This window comes from Chelonia mydas, chromosome 3, assembly GCF_015237465.2.
Source record: "Chelonia mydas isolate rCheMyd1 chromosome 3, rCheMyd1.pri.v2, whole genome shotgun sequence".
Taxonomy (NCBI): Eukaryota; Metazoa; Chordata; order Testudines; family Cheloniidae; genus Chelonia; species Chelonia mydas.
In genome coordinates, this window is record NC_057851.1 from 80,516,820 (window position 1) to 80,533,507 (window position 16,688).

Genomic DNA, 16,688 nt, shown 5'->3' on the forward strand with positions numbered 1-16,688 from the left:
GTAGTGATCGATCTATCGCATCTCATCTAGACGCAATAAATCAATTTCTGAGCGCGCTCCCCGTCGACTCCGGAACTCCAGCTCACGAGAGGTGGAAGCGAAGTCAACGGGGGAGCGGCAGCGGTCGACTCGCCGCCGTCCTCACAGGCAAGTAAGTCGACCTAAGATACGCCGACTTCAGCTGTGCCATTCGCGTAGCTGAAGTTGCATATCTTAGGTCAAACCTGCTCCTCCCGCCCCCCCGTGAAGACAAGGCATTGAAGAGTTCTCTGTGTCCCAGCATAAATCTGGGCAGGGTTGATTGCAATATTGCAAATGCTGAATGGGATGGGTAAGTAATTTGAGAATTTTTAGGAGCTGGATAATAAGGTGTTGAGGAATTTTCAGGGAGTGGAAAGGATGTAGGTACGAGTAATTCTGGGTTTAGTTTTGAATTAAAAGTTTGCCTTTGCCTCTGTGCTGCTGTTGGCTGCAAGATTTACTGAAAAGCAATGTTTCCATTGGCTTAATTGCTCACTCCTATCCCCAACAACTATCCAGCCTCTGCTTTCTAGCTGGCAAAGGCACCAAGTCCTAAAGGGAGCATGCCACAGAGAGCAGCTGCTTCTAAGTTCTGCCCTGGTTTCCTTTTCAGCCTTTAAAACAGGCAGAGCGTGGTTCTTTATGGTTTGTGCAGGATGGTTTCCATAGGCTTCCTGGGCAGGGAAACCACAAAACACTTCTCAGCCCTAGTTCTGTATCAGTTTGCTCTTCTCTGTCTGTGTAATCTGGTCTCCAAAGATGAGTCAGTTCTGGGGTTTTGGTATGTTTTCTGTAGATTTACTTCTTCCAGGGAGAGGTTGTTTTCTTTGTAGCCTGGCAAGTTGCTAAGGCTGAGAAGACAGGAGCATTTCCTAGATTACATCTGTGATTCAGTATAGATCAGGGGTGGGCAAACTTTTTGGCCCGAGGGCCACATCTGGCTATAGAAATTGTATGGCGGGCAATGAATGTTCACGAAATTGGCGTTGGGGTGTGGGAGGGGGAGAGGGCTCTGACTGGGGTTGTGGGCTCCGGAGTGGGCCCAGAAAAGAGGAGTTCATGGTGTGAGAGGGGGCTCCGGGCTGGGGTAGGGGGAGTGGAGTAGGTGTGTGGGGGGATGAGGGCTCCGGCTGGGAGTGCACGCTCTGGGGTGGGGCTGGGGATGAGGGGTTTGGGGTGCAGGAGGGTTCTCCGGGCTGGGATCGAGGGGTTCGGAGGGTGAGGGGGATCAGGACTGGGGCAGGGGGGTGGCGGCTAAGGGGTGCAGGCTTCAGGCAGTGCTTACCTGAAGTGGCTCCCAGAAGCAGCGGCATGTCCCCCCTCCAGCTCCTACACGAACGCACTGCCAGGCGGCTCTGCTGCATGCTGCCCCATCCGCAGGTGCCACCCCTGCAGCTCCTATTGGCCTCAATTCCTGGCCAATGGGAGCTGCAGGGACAGTGCTTGGGGTGGGGGCAGTGTGGGGAGCGGAGCCCTCTGGCTGCCCCTAAGCATAGGAGCTGATGGGGGGACATGCCGCTGCTTCCGGGAGCCACGCAGAGCAGCCCCCGACCCAAGCGTCGGAGTGGGGCAAGCCCCAGACCTCGCTCCCCAGCATGAGCTCGAGGGCTGGATTAAAACGGCTGGCGGGCCAGATGCGGCCCGCGGGCCATAGTTTGCCCATCCCTGGTATAGATGCAGAAATAGATTTGTCTTGTTTAGAGTATCTTAATTCTTCAGATATTTTCTTTAATTTGGTAATTACAGACCCTGATTCCTCTATTATCTGGATGCTCTGATGGTACTAAACCGCTATAAAACCAAATTAACCAGCTACCTGGAAATTGCATAAGTAGCGTAGAATATAGAACTAAATGCTGTTCTTTGTTTCCTCTAACATTATTAGTCTTACCGTTTATCTTTTCCCAATCTGTAACATAAAATTTAGCTAGGTTCGTTGTATAGAATTCATGTTTTCAAATCTGTTTTGATTATTCACTTGTCTGGGCCCATAAATATTATAACCTCTTGTAATCCTACTTGATTCTGCAGACATTTTCAGGTACAATATTAACTGGAAGTAAAGGCTTAGCCAGTTAACCATATAGCAGTGATAACTGTAGGCCAAAGTATGCCCTCGCTCCTCTTTGAATCGTTAAGGTGATGGGTACAGAGAGATAGCAGCCTGAGGAGCTATAACGTTGGGTCAGATGCAGGAAGAGAATGCCTTGAAGAGTGTTGGGAGGGTACGCCTCATCCCTGCTGGTTAAAGAATAGCACCGATGGAATTATATTGGGCACAAGCACACATGCAGAAGAAATGAGGTCCTGTTCTTGTCTCCACCCGGCATCCCATGCTGTCTTGAGGCTAAAGGCCTCTGCTTAGTGCTTAAGGAATACTATTAGTGTTGGCATTCGTGCCTGGGCTAGGCACATGTGTTGAGGAAGGCTCCTCACGCCCTCTCCTGTCCCTCATTGTACTGGCACAGGAATAGCTAGAATTTTGTTCATTGTTTGTGTCACACATACACAATAGTTGTTACTATATGTTCATCGAAGTTCAGTGTCATTCTCTTATGTGACTGGCTGCCTGTACCTGTAGTAGAAGTACTAGTATTTCATTCTGTATGTTGGAAAAGGTTACTTTGAGACTTGAAAGTAGAATTAATATTTTTTATTTTGCAGAAGAAATAAAATGCTGTCATTTATATATATTTTATTTTTGTACCTTTATAGCAAACTTTCATCCTACAATGACTGCTGTGCAGCTCTGGCAGACTGCTCCAGGTGTTATGTTTTATTTTTAGCCCTTCTAAACAAACACCAAAAGAAGCAGGTCAGTATTTTCATCTCCTGCTTTTTATATTTTAATCCTGTGTGTCTCTGTTATTGTATGTGTGTAAGCCCATTTTCAGTGACCTACTTTCATGCACATTTACAAGATGATAATTTAAAACAGTTGACAGCATTTCTATATTAAGGAAATGGAATCATTTAGATTAAGAGGGCAGCACAGAGGACAGACAGTTGATTAATTTGTCTATCCTTAGCACACATATAAGCTATCCTCTGAATACTTATATTTTTTCCAAGGTTTTAAGTAGTAATAATGTTTTTTAAAAAGCAAGTGGTTTATTGAATAGCAAAATTTTTTCCGTATTTAAAATTGCTTAACTTTAAGAAACCCCACATTTCAATTGTGGAAAAAGCTACAACTTCTTTTTATCAAATATCCAAACAAGCTATCAAAGGGTAGATGTACACTGCAATAAAAAACCCCGAGGCACTGAGTCTCAGACCTTAAGCTCACATCGATTGGTCTGAGGGGCTAAAAATTGCAGCATAGATGTTTTAGCTTGGGATGGAGCCTGGGCTCTGGGACCCTCCTGCCTTCCAGGGTTTCAGAACCAGGCCTCAGCCCAAGCCTGAACATCTACACTGACATTTTTAGCACCACAGTCAGAGACCCTCAAGCCTGAATCAACTGACCGGAGCCAGCTGCAGCCATACCAGGGGTCTTTTATTACAATTTAACCTACCCCCAAGTATGGATTCTTATTATGCCTGAAAAATATATAGTGCCTTCTACCAAAGCAACACAAGATTATTTGTAACAGATAGCTAGAAATAAAAGTATTTGGGAATTTTCATATCCAAAAGATTGGCTAGAATTATGAGAGTATCCTTTTTATATGTTATAATAAATAACTGGTTCTTAAGTAAGCACAAAATGTTTGTTGCCTGAGAATGCTGAGATTTTTAACCTGTCATAGTTCTACTTTTAATAAATCGTTCTCATCCCATAGATCAGCTTTGTTTTTGCATGTTAAGCACCATCTCTTCTTTATCAAAATATCACTTAGTAAGCAAATTAACTGTTTATTAAAACACGTTTATTACTGTGTCGGGATGATTTTGTGTATGTATTCAGAATGATTTCTCCTTACAGTGATTCTTATGCACACACCCAGGGCTATTTGTACTAGTGTACTGCCGACAGACCCCGGTCATTGGGATCGAACCTGGGAACTCTGGAGCTAAAAACATGATCCTCTACTGCATGAGCTAAAAGTCATATGGCCCTTAGCTAAGGCTGTAACAGACTCATTAATCTCTGTAAGTGGTCTTGATGCCACTAGAGGGGACAGAGGGTGTGTGGGTTACAGTAAGTTACTGAAGGCCGACGCTGGCAGAGAGGGGGCCTGAATGATCTGACAGATCACTTTCCTCTCTAATATTTATAGTATTTTAAACATTAGAGCTGTGAGGGTGCATGCAAGTTTTTGAAGTGCAGTTGGCATCACTACAATGTATAATACTGAGAGTTAGTGAATTTATAGATCAGCTTTTATCTGTTTAAAAAACAAGCAAACCTCACAACCTAGCAAAAACTGTCTGGAAGGATGAGCAATGAGAGTACCAATGGATCAATCACAGTATTGCCAGTCCCAAACATTCAAAATAATGAGGCAGGTCTCAAAAAAATCATAAAGATTGGCTTAAACGTGTGAGATTTTAAAAAACAAACAAACATATTCTTTGCGGTTTTTTTGTCTCTTGGTTTCTGGGGCTTTAGTATACACCTGGGTTGGGGTGTCAAGCTTTTCTCTGCAACCATGAGAGCTAGAAACTTACTTTAAAAAATAAAAAAGAATGGTGAGAGTCATTCTCAAACAAGTAATCAAATACTTTCAAGGAGCTGTGACTTTCAGAAAAACACCAAATGTCATGATGACTTGGGATTAAAAATGTGAGAGCTGGAAACACCGCAGTTATTGAGCCTGCTGAGCAGCTTGTCCTTATCACTTGACTGCTCTGAGAAGATAGGGAGGGTTTGTTAGGAGAGTTAAATTGCCAAGATTCACATAACTGCATGTGTTGTCATCTCACATAAGAAGGGAAATATGTGTGAGTTGGCAAGATGGATCTTCAGGCGTGGGCAGGGGAGTTCAGCAGTCCCATTTTTAGACACGTAACTGACCTGGTTCTCCTTGGTGCCTTCTCCACTGCTGTTTTTGGAGTTTGTTGGAGAGCCTTTGTTGGCTCTGTACCTCTCAAATGTCGTGCACAATGGGCTGCCATGGATGCTTATCTTGGGACCCAATATCCCGTAATGTTGTGCCATGTGTACTTTCCCCAAGCTCCCAGCTGTCATTGGAATAGTGTTCGAGGCTGTTTCTCACCTTTTCTTCAGAGCTATTTGGAAAGGCAGTGGAGCACAGTTCCTCCGTTCAAGCTCCCCTACCTCTCACATGTACTTGTTGAGCTGCAGCTATGTGAGTCATTAGCCGCAGGGAGGCCCTCTTTTAAAACAGGAAGAAAGCATATAAATGGGGTGACGATTTCCATACAATGACGTGTGTGTGTGTAAATATAATTAGAGACTAATCTTGATCTTGCATATTCTCCACCCCACCCTTTTTTCCCCCCCAGTTGAAATTATTGGATCGTCTTTACGAATAGTTTCAGGTTGGCCAAAACAGCATTTATTAGTAAACAAACTATAGGTCCAAAAAAATTTGCACAGGTCTAGAGAGGCACTGTCACGGTTACCCGACTATCTGTCCCTGGACCCCTGACTGCTCTCTCTGAGTGCATCCCTCCAGATGCCAGGCCTCCTCCTTTCACCTTTCTCGGAGTAGAATCTCTCGATTCTCCCACTCTTAGACCTGGGCTACAGTGTCCTGTGTGTACTTAGCAGGGCTGACTGTGATCAGACCCTACAGGTCTCTCCTTTGGGGATGTGACCAGTGGTTAATGCAAAGTGACCAGACAGCCTTCTCCAAATCAAGGTGTTGCTTAATTTTAGCAGTAGGAACATAGCTCCCTGCAACAGAGAGAGGGTTTGAACACTCAAAGCTGGTTATAGGCCTGTTTCACTTACTACCCCCTGAATGGTAACCAGGTAGCCCAACTTAGTCAGACCCTCCTGTAGGGTCTGTCTTGTTTCCCTCTGCTCTGCTCTGCTTGAGCAACCCCTGACAACTACCTCACCCCAGATCTCTAGAATCACTTTTTAACTGTTTAGTGTCCTTTTGATTTTATGTTCCAGCCTTGGTAGGACAACTGTGGAACTCTTAGCTGGAGCCTCTAAGTGGGATCTTTACAGTTAAATACTCTGTCATAGCATCAGAGTTTAAGGACAGAAGGGACCGCCAGATCATCTAGTCTGATATCACAGTCCTGGATATCACAGGCCACCAACATCACCCACCAGCCATACACTAAACCCAGCAACCAAAATTAGACCAAAGTATAACAGTGCTCAGGAGACTAGATTATTATGTCGCATAGACAGAGAACAGGAGGGACTGAGGTGGACCAGTGCCCATGGTTCCACAATGGCAGGTAGATGTATAAGTCCTGCATCTTGGCAGGGGGTTAGACTAGATGACCCTTGTGGTCTTCCAACCCTATGATTCTAAGTAAGAGGTACTCGGATAATCCTGGCAAGTGACCCCCACCCACACACTGCAGAGGAGGGTGAAAACCCTCCAAGGTCACTGCCAACCTGACCTGGGGGGAAGTTCCTTTCCAGCCTTACACATGGTGATCTGTTAGATCCTGAGCATGTGAACAAGAACCAGCAAGCCAAGCATCTGAGAGAGAGACTGCTTGGTGCCACATCAGAGCCCGAACTCTGGCCCTCTCTGTCCAATGTCCCTGTCCCTCCCTGTCTTGTCTCCTGATGTATTTGTCAGGAGCTGACTTACCTGCACGCACTGTCTGGCCTTCCTGGCCATTTTTCTAACCGCCTGCTATTAAACTGAACCAACCTATGCATTCAACTCTCATTATAGCTACCCAGTACCTATTCCTTACAACAAACAGCCTTATAAAATATATAGTATTCCTAGATTAATACAAGCAGTCCTATGTTTTTCACAAGGGTTGCTAATGCCACAGCTGAATTTATAAAAGTGCCTATCCAATACCCTGAGACCATTATTGGCATCTCCTCTGCTTTGAGACATCTCAATCCTACAAGATATTGATAATAAAAATCTTTTTCTGTTACTTTGTCTTCAGCTGTTGTTTTTTTCACTGATGAGTTTCAATAGATGTATATGGATTCTCTATTTTTAAAAATTATTTTGGGTTAACATAACTTTTTCTCCTTGATCCATATGTTTGATCATTTTAGGCTTTTTGTTTAAGCTCCCTTTTTTAATACAGTAGTGACAGAGACCCTTCAAAAACATAAATTTATGTTAACCCTTCCCCCCACCCCCCCAGCATACCAGTGTAATAAGTGATTATGATGGTTGGTCATTACAGAGCCAAGAACTCTTAAGATTTTCTCCTGAGGGTGGTGTGTGTGTGTGTGTATGTATATGTATATATATGTATATATATATATATATATATATATATATATAGTTCTAGAAATATAACAGATACAGTATGATAAATAACTCGTGTTTGATTCTCTCTTGTATTATTAATTTTTGCTTAGAGAAAAGATCTTCCTGGGACAAATGTTCTGAAAAATCTCAAGGGAATTTTCATGGTGATTAATCTAAACAGCCACAGAGGGTCAGCCTTTCCCTTCAGCATGATGGTTTATAACATGCCTGGCTAACAACATGCATAACTTCAAATTTTTAAATTGTGATGATAATTGTTTTTTCTCTAAAGAGATGTAATAGAAAGAGTCTAAATATATACTTTAGACCAGGGGTTCTCAACCTTTTTCTTTCTGACCGCCTCCCCCAGCATGCTATAAAAACTCCACGGCCCACCTGTGCCACAACAACTGTTTTTCTGCATATAAAAGCCTGGGCCAGCGTTAGGGGGTAGCAATCAGGGCAGTTGCCCGGGGCCCATGCCACAGGGGGCCCTGTGAAAATAAGTTGCTCAGGCTTCGGCTTCTGCCCTGGGTGATGTGGCTTGGAGCCCGGGCTTCAGCCCTGGGTGGTGGGGCTTCAGCTTTCTGCCCTGGGCTTCAGCAAGTGTAATGCTGGCCCTGCTTGGCGTATCCCCTGAAACCTGCTTGTGCCCCCCTTCAGGGGCCTCTGGACCCTCCCTGTTTGAGAACTACTGCTTTAGGCACATGACTGGCTTAGAATATGTAGTGCTCAAAGATACGATCCAAACTGTCTCACCAGCTGGTGTCACATACCTACGTGTTGTTCAGGTATAATGGTTGGTAGCTGTAGCTAAGAGGGTGAATGCAACTGTTGGAGTATTCGCATGAATATAAGGGAGGTGTATATGTATACATCTGTATATGGTATTGGCAAGACCATTACTGGAATACTGTGTCCATTCTTCAATAAGTATGCTGAAAATTTGGAATGGGTTCAGAAGAGAGCTACAAGAATGATTAGAGATCTGGAAAACATGCCTTATATGAGAAGCTCAAGCTATTTAGTTTGTTGACGAGAAAGTTAAGAAATGACTTGTCTGATAGTAGGCAACTCTTTAATCTAGCAGAAAAGGCATAATGAGAGCCAGTGATTGGAAATGGAAATTAGACAAGTTCAGAAATAAGGTGCACATTTTTAAGTGCAACAGTAACTTTCATTTTGGGTCACTGATTATTTTTGGTTTTGTCCTTGAATTTTCACTTCTGGTATGTCGCTTCAAGATGTGTCCTGAATGTGTTTGGAAAAGTTCCCTCACAGCCTGACATGACTGCTGTTTGTTTGCCCTCTGGGCAGACTGTCAAGCCCAAAGGAGAGCACACTCATATCTTCTTTCAGAGAATACTTTACAAAGCAGAAGATCAGATTTTTTAGTGCTGGCAAAGTGAAGAGTAAATTTACCCCACTTTGTATCAAGTGCTTAAAGTGAATGTGGTCAAAAGGGGTCATAAGACCCAGCAAATAAAATTTTCAACAACTTGAGCTGTGTTGTTGAGAGGTGCACGTTTTATCCCTGTCCAGGGCCGGGGGGAAACCCCTTGTGATTGGCGGCTTCCCACTTTCTGCCTTCTGGGGTGTAAGTAGTCAGTCAGAGCTTCTGCAAGAACCAGCAAAGTTCTTCTCCCCCCCCCCCTCCCTACCCCAAGGAGGCAAAATCATTCCCACAGGAGGGGATGGGGGAGAAGAAAAATCCTACCGTCTGTAGGCAGCTCCATTCCTATTCCCCCATCTCCTCTGAGCAATGGGACTGTTCCTCTGCTTCTCTTTCATCCCCTCTCTCTCATTGAAACACCTGGCCTGGGAATGGAGAGAGAGGACCCTGCTGCAGCCTCTACACCAGCCCTGGTAGAGATGTGGGTGAAGGAGCTGCAGGGAGAGCAGAGGTGAGGCTGGGTGTGGCAAAACTGATATGGAGACTGGAGAGGGTGCAATTGATGGGAGACAGGCAGATATTATGTTGCTTTCATTTTTGTAGAATATTATAGACCATCCACTTTTTTCAGACCACTTTGAGTACTACTTGTATTGCAGGAGGGATTCACCCCTGTGGAGGACAGGCAAAATTACCACCACCCTCCATCAGCGTTTGCACTAGAAGAGGAAGAGCAAATTTACTTTAAAGCCGGGAACACAATAGAGCCTTGTGGTGGAATCTGCATTTTTGGCTTGCTACATTTTTCCCCTCAGAGCCTGATACAGATGTCAAACAAACCAAAAACTGGGCTTAGTCTCATGTCTGGTGATAGCACATCACATACTGCAGATTGAAAAAAATTATTGGGTCACTTGATAAAACATATTTAGGTCAAGATTATTTAGCCACTTGGCTTTCCCCTTTCTGCTTAATAAATCTGAACTTTTGAGGATCTTTTCATCATGAATTTCAGAAAAATGGCTTATGAAGTTTAGCATTACCAGTCGTCTTTAACCACAAAAGTCTAATATAGCTATTCTTTTTAGTTTCTAATGTAAATTTCAGTAAAATACTGGGGGTTTGCAAATACAAATACTAACCTTTGTTGCAAGTGCAATGTAGGGGATAGACTTTTAGACTTAACTGGACAAAAATATTTGTCCATCACCATTATTGTCAGCCAATTCAAAGTTAAGAGTTAATGAAGAGTATATGTACACTGTGCTTTGGCTCTTCCAAATGCGTGTACATATTTGGTGCTAGTGTACAATTACATATGTAAAGGTGTCCTATCGTCTGCCTATTAGATTGAACAAGAAAGAACTCATGGTATTCTGTCATCGCTTCCTGGAACTCAGAGAAAAGAAATATAGTTTAAGAACATAAAGAACGGCCATACTGGGTCAGACCAGTCGTCCATCTCGCCCAGTATCCTGTCTTCCAGCAGTGGCCAATGATAAGTGCTTCAGAGGGAATGAACAGAACAGGCCATCATCAAGTGATCCGATCCCCTATCATCCACTCCACCATCTGGCAAACAGAGGCTAGGGACACTCACAGTATGGAGTTGCATCCCTGACCGTCTTGGCTTATAGCCATTGATGGACCTATCCTCCAGGAGCTTATCTAGTTCTCTTTTGAACCCTGTTATAGTTTTGATCTTCACAACATTCCCTGGCAATGAGTTCCACAGGTTGTTTGTTTGTTATGTGAAGAAGTACTTCCTTTTGTTTGTTTTAAACCTGCTTATTAATTTTATTGGGTGACCCCTAGTTCTTTTGTTATGTGAAGGAGTAAATAACATTTACTTATTAATTTTTTCTCCAGACCATTAATGATTTTATAGACTTCTATCATATCCCCCCGTTAGTCATCTCTTTTCCAAGCTGAAAAGTCCAAGTCTTCTGGAATTTTTGGAATTCATTTATACAAATTATTTTAATTGGCATCAAATCGTAGAATATCAGGGTTGGAAGGGACCTCAGGAGGTCATCTAGTCCAACCCCCTGCTCAAAGCAGGACCAATCCCCAACTAAATCATCCCAGCCAGGGCTTTGTCAAGCCTGACCTTAAAAACTTCTAAGGAAGGAGATTCCACCACCTCCCTAGGTAACGCATTCCAGTGTTTCACCACCCTCCTAGTGAAAAAGTTTTTCCTAATATTCAACCTAAACCTTCCTCACTGCAACTTGAGACCATTACTCCTCATTCTGTCATCTGCTACCACTGAGAACAGTCTAGATCCATCCTCTTTGGAACCCCCTTTCAAGTAGTTGAAAGCAGCTATCAAATCCCCCCTCATTCTTCTCTTCCGCAGACTAAACAATCCCAGTTCCCTCAGCCTCTCCTCATAAGTCATGTGTTCCAGTCCCCTAATCAGATTTGTTGCCCTCTGCTGGATGTTTTCCAATTTTTTCACATCCTTCTTGTAGTGTGGGGCCCAAAACTAGACACAGTACTCCAGATGAGGCCTCACCAATGTTAAATAGACGGGAACGATCACGTCCCTCGATCTGCTGGCAGTGCCCCTACTAATACATCCCAAAATGCCACTGGCCTTCTTGACAACAAGGGCACACTGTTGACTCATATCCAGCTTCTCGTCCACTGTAACCCCTAGGTCCTTTTCTGCAGAACTGCTGCGTAGCCATTTGGTCCCTAGTCTGTAGCAGTGCATTGGATTCTTCCTTCCTAAGTGCAGGACTCTGCACTTGTCCTTGTTGAACCTCATCAGATTTCTTTTGGGCAGTCCTCTAATTTGTCTAGGGCCCTCTGTATCCTATCCCTACCCTCCAGCATATCTAGCTCTCCTCCCAGTTTAGGGTCATCTGCAAACTTGCTGAGGGTACAATCCATACCATCCTCCAAATCATTAATGAAGATATTGAACAAAACCGGCCCCAGGACTGAACCTTGGGGCACTCCACTTGATACCGGCTGCCAACTAGACATGGAGCCATCGATCACTGCCCGTTGAGCCCGACAATCTAGCCAGCTTTCTATCCACCTTATAGTCCATTCATCCAGCCCATACTTCTTTAACTTGCTGGCAAGAATACTGTGGGAGACCATGTCAAAAGCTTTGCTAAAGTCAAGGAACAACACGTCCACTCCTTTCCCCTCATCCACAGAGCCAGTTATCTCATCACAGAAGGCAATTAGATTAGTCAGGCATGACTTGCCCTTGGTGAATCCATGCTGACTGTTTCTGATCACTTTCCTCTTCCCTAAGTGCTTCAGAATTGATTCCTTGAAGACCTGCTCCATGATTTTTCCAGGGACTGAGGTGAGGCTGACTGGCCTATAGTTCCCAGGATCCTCCTCCTTCCCTTTTTTAAAGATGGGCACTACATTAGCCTTTTTCCAGTCGTCCGGAACCTCCCCCAATCGCCATGAGTTTACAAAGATATAGCCTGCAAATCAGACTGGGTTCATTTTAGGGACAGGATTCAAATTCTTAAGAAGAAATAGGTCACCTATCCTTAGTCTAGCTTCTAACAGAGATCAAATAAAGTTTGTCAAATCAATAGCTTTGACAAACCTGTTCAATTTAAAAAGAGTGCTTCAATACAAACAGAAATTACAGTGTTCCTCTGTCTTCAGTACTAGATCTGTGCATGCTAGTTTCAAAAGGTATGTCTTACCTGTTGAAACCTATGTTTAGAGCCCTGCAAATCCGCAGATATCTGCTTTATACCTACCTGCAGGGATCTGCATCTGCGGATGTGGTTGTATTGTTCACTATCCTTGCAGATCATGGATTAGATGTGGATCCAAATTTTTGTATCCACATAGGGCTCTACCTGTGTTGTATAAATCAACCTGATAAATACGTATGTATTTCGTTTATTTGCAGATATGCCTGAAATACCTGCATGCTTTCTCAGGAAATATTCCAAATGTTTGGCTATATACTAGCCCCGCCTACTGCTGATTTTTTTCAGATTTGCAAATATCCCATGTGTCTATGTACATTTATTCTTGTAACTGTTTTCAAAGTAAAAAGAAAAGGAGGACTTGTGGCACCTTAGAGACTAAAAAAAGCTTATGCTCAAATAAATTTGTTAGTCTCTAAGGTGCCACAAGTCCTCCTTTTCTTTTTGCGAATACAGACTAACACGGCTGCTACTCTGAAACCTGCTTTCAAAGTGGCATTCATCTCTAACTCCATGCATGGCTGTCTGAACAATGGTTTTTGGTTTCACATTACTCAGCTTAGTTGTTCTTATGGCATGCACATTTTTGAAAATTTAGCCAAAAATACATAAAAATATAGCCTATAATTCCTAAGTAATATAAAATCACATCTGCATTTCTTGTATTTGACTGTTGTTTAAACTCTGTCAGTGGATGGTAATGAAACTTCTGTAATACTTTTAAAAACAGGATGTGCTATGCTAAAAAGAAATAATATCTTGTAGGCTTGTTTCATAGTCTGTAGGTGGAAAACATAGCTGAGATCACACTTCTCAAAATATCAGTTAAATTGATTGCTTTACAGTACCTGTCTGTTTATTCCCTGATTGGCTAGAGCTGTTGCTAAGCTGGTACTGTTTTAACCAAAATTAGAAAGTCAGTATAAAGCAAGTTAAACTAGACTGCCTTCTTTTTTCACTTCTCTCTTCTGATTCATCAACTGTTTGAAACAACAAATTATTTGTAGCTTTTGTGGAAAGGCTTCCATTGGGGATTGTGATGGCTTAGGTAAAAAGCTTCTAGACAGTTACTTATAAAATAAAAATGTTTATACATATCTTGTGTTGGTGACATTCAGATGTTTGCAAAATAGTAATAGTGGGAGCAATGCCATAGAGAGTCAGAGTGTCTAGCCCAAAGTGAGGGAGAGAGACTAGAAGTCACTCATTGATGACCCCCTGGCAAGTTCATTAGTAGTTGTGATGAACTCTGAAGCTCATTTTCTTGTCTTTGGACATAGGTGTATCTCTGTGATGCAAGGCCTTGTGGGAGTGGTTCAAAAGAGGAGAAATTATTAGTGGAGGAATATATGATCCATTGATTAAATTGCAAAAATTTCTCTATCAAATGTTAATACATGTACAGTAACAAGTTGCCATTCTTTGAATGTCTCTTGATAAAGTATGGGGTTTATTCCTTGGGGGATTACAGTGTCTGATCGGGATTCCTGTATTTCAAGAAAAACAACGTGTAGGGTGTTTGTCAAATCAGTGGTTTAGTGCAAGTACAGTCATTTAACAGTTAGGGGTAGACTGACTATGCTGCACTCAGGGGATTGCCACTTCTTTCCCAGTATTGTTGAAACAGAGCCAGTACTTGGACTTTCCATTTTGGAAACTAGCCAGGTGTTGATGGGGGTGGAGACAGGTTTTTTGAGTAATTTCATCTTTGGGAGAGAAAACAAGGAGAATTCTGAATGCCAAACCAGCCCATACTGTTGAATTAAAAGCAGTTGGGAGTTGGGGGTATTGTTTTGGGATGACACCTGAGTCAGTCAGCTCCTGCATCGCACAAATTGCTGTATCCCCATGGTGGTCGAAATGAAGGCAATAAGGGAGATGTAATATTAGGATTGGGAGGTCTGTGGCATAGCAGACTAGACCTTTTTCATTGGCTCTTGATTTGCGCCCCTTCCCCCCCACACACTTTATTTAAAAAAGAAATGCCAGGAGGAAATAAACCTTTATAGACACCATCTGAACAGAATTCTCGTTGTTGGGTTTGTGCTTCCTAGTGGACATCAGGTGACACTTCCATTGCTTTAAAATCTTAAGCTTTCTAGGGCAGCAGTAGCAGGGTAGAATGCTTATGAGGCCCTATTGGCCATCAAAGCAACCCTCTGCTTATTTGGGAGACTGATTAAACCCACATTTACATAACTAGAATATCCATCTGAAATGTTCTATTATCCTGTTGGATTGTTGGTCATTTGATGGAAATAGACTACTTCTATTTAGGAGACCCCCACGATTAATAACCTCTAAGGTACTAGAACTGTGTGCCTTTGTTAGATGTTTTTTTTTTTTAAACTCTTCCCTCAACTGAGTAATCAAATACAGCATCAAAGATTGTTTCCTTTTTTGCTGTATTTAGTGTTCTTCCATTTGCATTGAATTGTGAAATACATGAAATATTGACGTTTTTCAAACCACTAGCAACTTCAGCTTTTCTCTCGGTGTAACAGAGTTTGTTTATTTTATTGCAGGATTTAGTTGTCCGTGTTGTTTTCATTCTTGGCAATTTAACAGCGAAGAACAACCAGGCCCGTGAACAATTTTTTAAAGAGAAAGGAAGTGCTGACACCTTGATATCATTATTCCAAACCTACAATGAACTTGATTTGAATGCAAAAAAAAAAACAACATGAAGAAGAAGAAAACAAATCAAAACAAAAGCATCCTTCAGAAACAGAGGATGTCCTTATAAAACTTATTAGAGTGCTTGCCAATCTCTCCATTCATCCGAGTGTAGGTGCTGTTCTGGCAGCTAACCATCGCATTGTGGCATTGCTTGTTACGGTTCTAGGTAAAGTTTGTATATCATGTGTGTTTTTTCATGTATTATTTTCATTCAGTCTGTCAGGCAGGTATAGTACTTCATTACTTCAGCTTTTGTTACTGGGAGAACCTTAATTAAATCTGCCATGTTGTTGAAATAGGAAAACCAATCTGCTAATGTTAATAATTGCAATGTGTAGACTAACTTACTTTAAACAGTAGCAGAATTATCACCTTCATACTAAACTTTCCAGCATCTTTCCTGCAAGGCATTCAAAGGAGCCTCATGCATAGATAGGATTTATAGATCAGATTGTTAAGAATAAATCAGACTTCACAAAAAGATTAGTAAACTGTGGGAATTTTCTTTTGAACATGTCTGACTGAAAACTCATATAGTCAGCTTGCCTTCTTGCCTCCTCCCTACATAAGAGGATTTTTTTTTAAACAAAAAGTTTGTAATTAAGGACCTGTTTCTGCAAGCACATTCTGCTTGGTCTGCCTTCGTACAGCAGACACGATCTGCAAAACTTACATGCCAGTATATTTTAAACACTGTTATCCAAATCAAGGGGAGTTCTATATATGACGAGCTTGGAGGATGGAGCTTTTATTGGCATTTCTGAGCTACTTGCTGCTGCTGGCAGCTATAACTCATCTTGCTAAAAAATGGAATAGTTTGGCATGCTAGCAGCATGATGGCTGGAACTATAAATTGTTTCCATCCTGTTTTTATATAGGTTTAAGAGCAAGAACAATTTCAACAGTGCCAGCATTCATGAAATCTTTGCTACAAGTTTTTGTTTGTAATAGTATTAGGGAAGCTGTAGCTTCAGTACAGATACACTTAGAATGGAGGCAGCTACCAAGTGGCCTTCAAACTAAATGCAATCCTGCTGTGCCATTCACTATTACGATAGTACCTCAGAGTTATGAACATCAGAGTTACAAACTGACTGGTCAAACACACACCTCATTTGGAACTGGAAGTACGCAATCACAGCAGCTGAGACAGAATGAAAAAAAGAAATACAGTACAGTACTGTGTTAAACTACTAAAAAAATGAAGGGAAAGTTTAGGGGAAAAAAAAGATTTGACAAGGTAAGGCAACTGTTTCAATGCTTGTTTAATTTAAATTAAGATGGTTAAAAGCAGCATTTTTCTTCTGCCTTCTAAAGTTTCAAAGCTGTATTAAATCAGTGCTTGTTGTAAACTTTTGAAAGAACAACCCTAACGTTTTGTTCAGAGTTACAAACATTTCAGAGTTATGAACAAGATAACCATTCCCGAGATATTCGTAACTCTGTGGTTCTTCTGTACTACAGAAGTGCAGGCCTCAGAGTCCACAGCCCCTAATATTAGAGCTGGTTGAAAATCAGGACATATTTTTCATTAATTCTTTTGTCCAGCACTACCCAGCAGACAATGGTTTA

The 16,688-nt window shown here is 42.3% G+C and overlaps 1 protein-coding gene across 1 annotated transcript in view; it reads left to right on the top strand.

Annotated features, from left to right (window-relative positions):
* ARMC2 (armadillo repeat containing 2) overlaps nucleotides 1-16,688 on the top strand; it is a 119,551-nt gene that overhangs the window by 77,541 nt on the left and 25,322 nt on the right. The window contains 3 exon segments of the mRNA XM_043542755.1: nucleotides 2,737-2,836; nucleotides 14,963-15,118; nucleotides 15,120-15,282. Coding sequence (XP_043398690.1) covers nucleotides 2,737-2,836; nucleotides 14,963-15,118; nucleotides 15,120-15,282 — 419 coding nt within the window.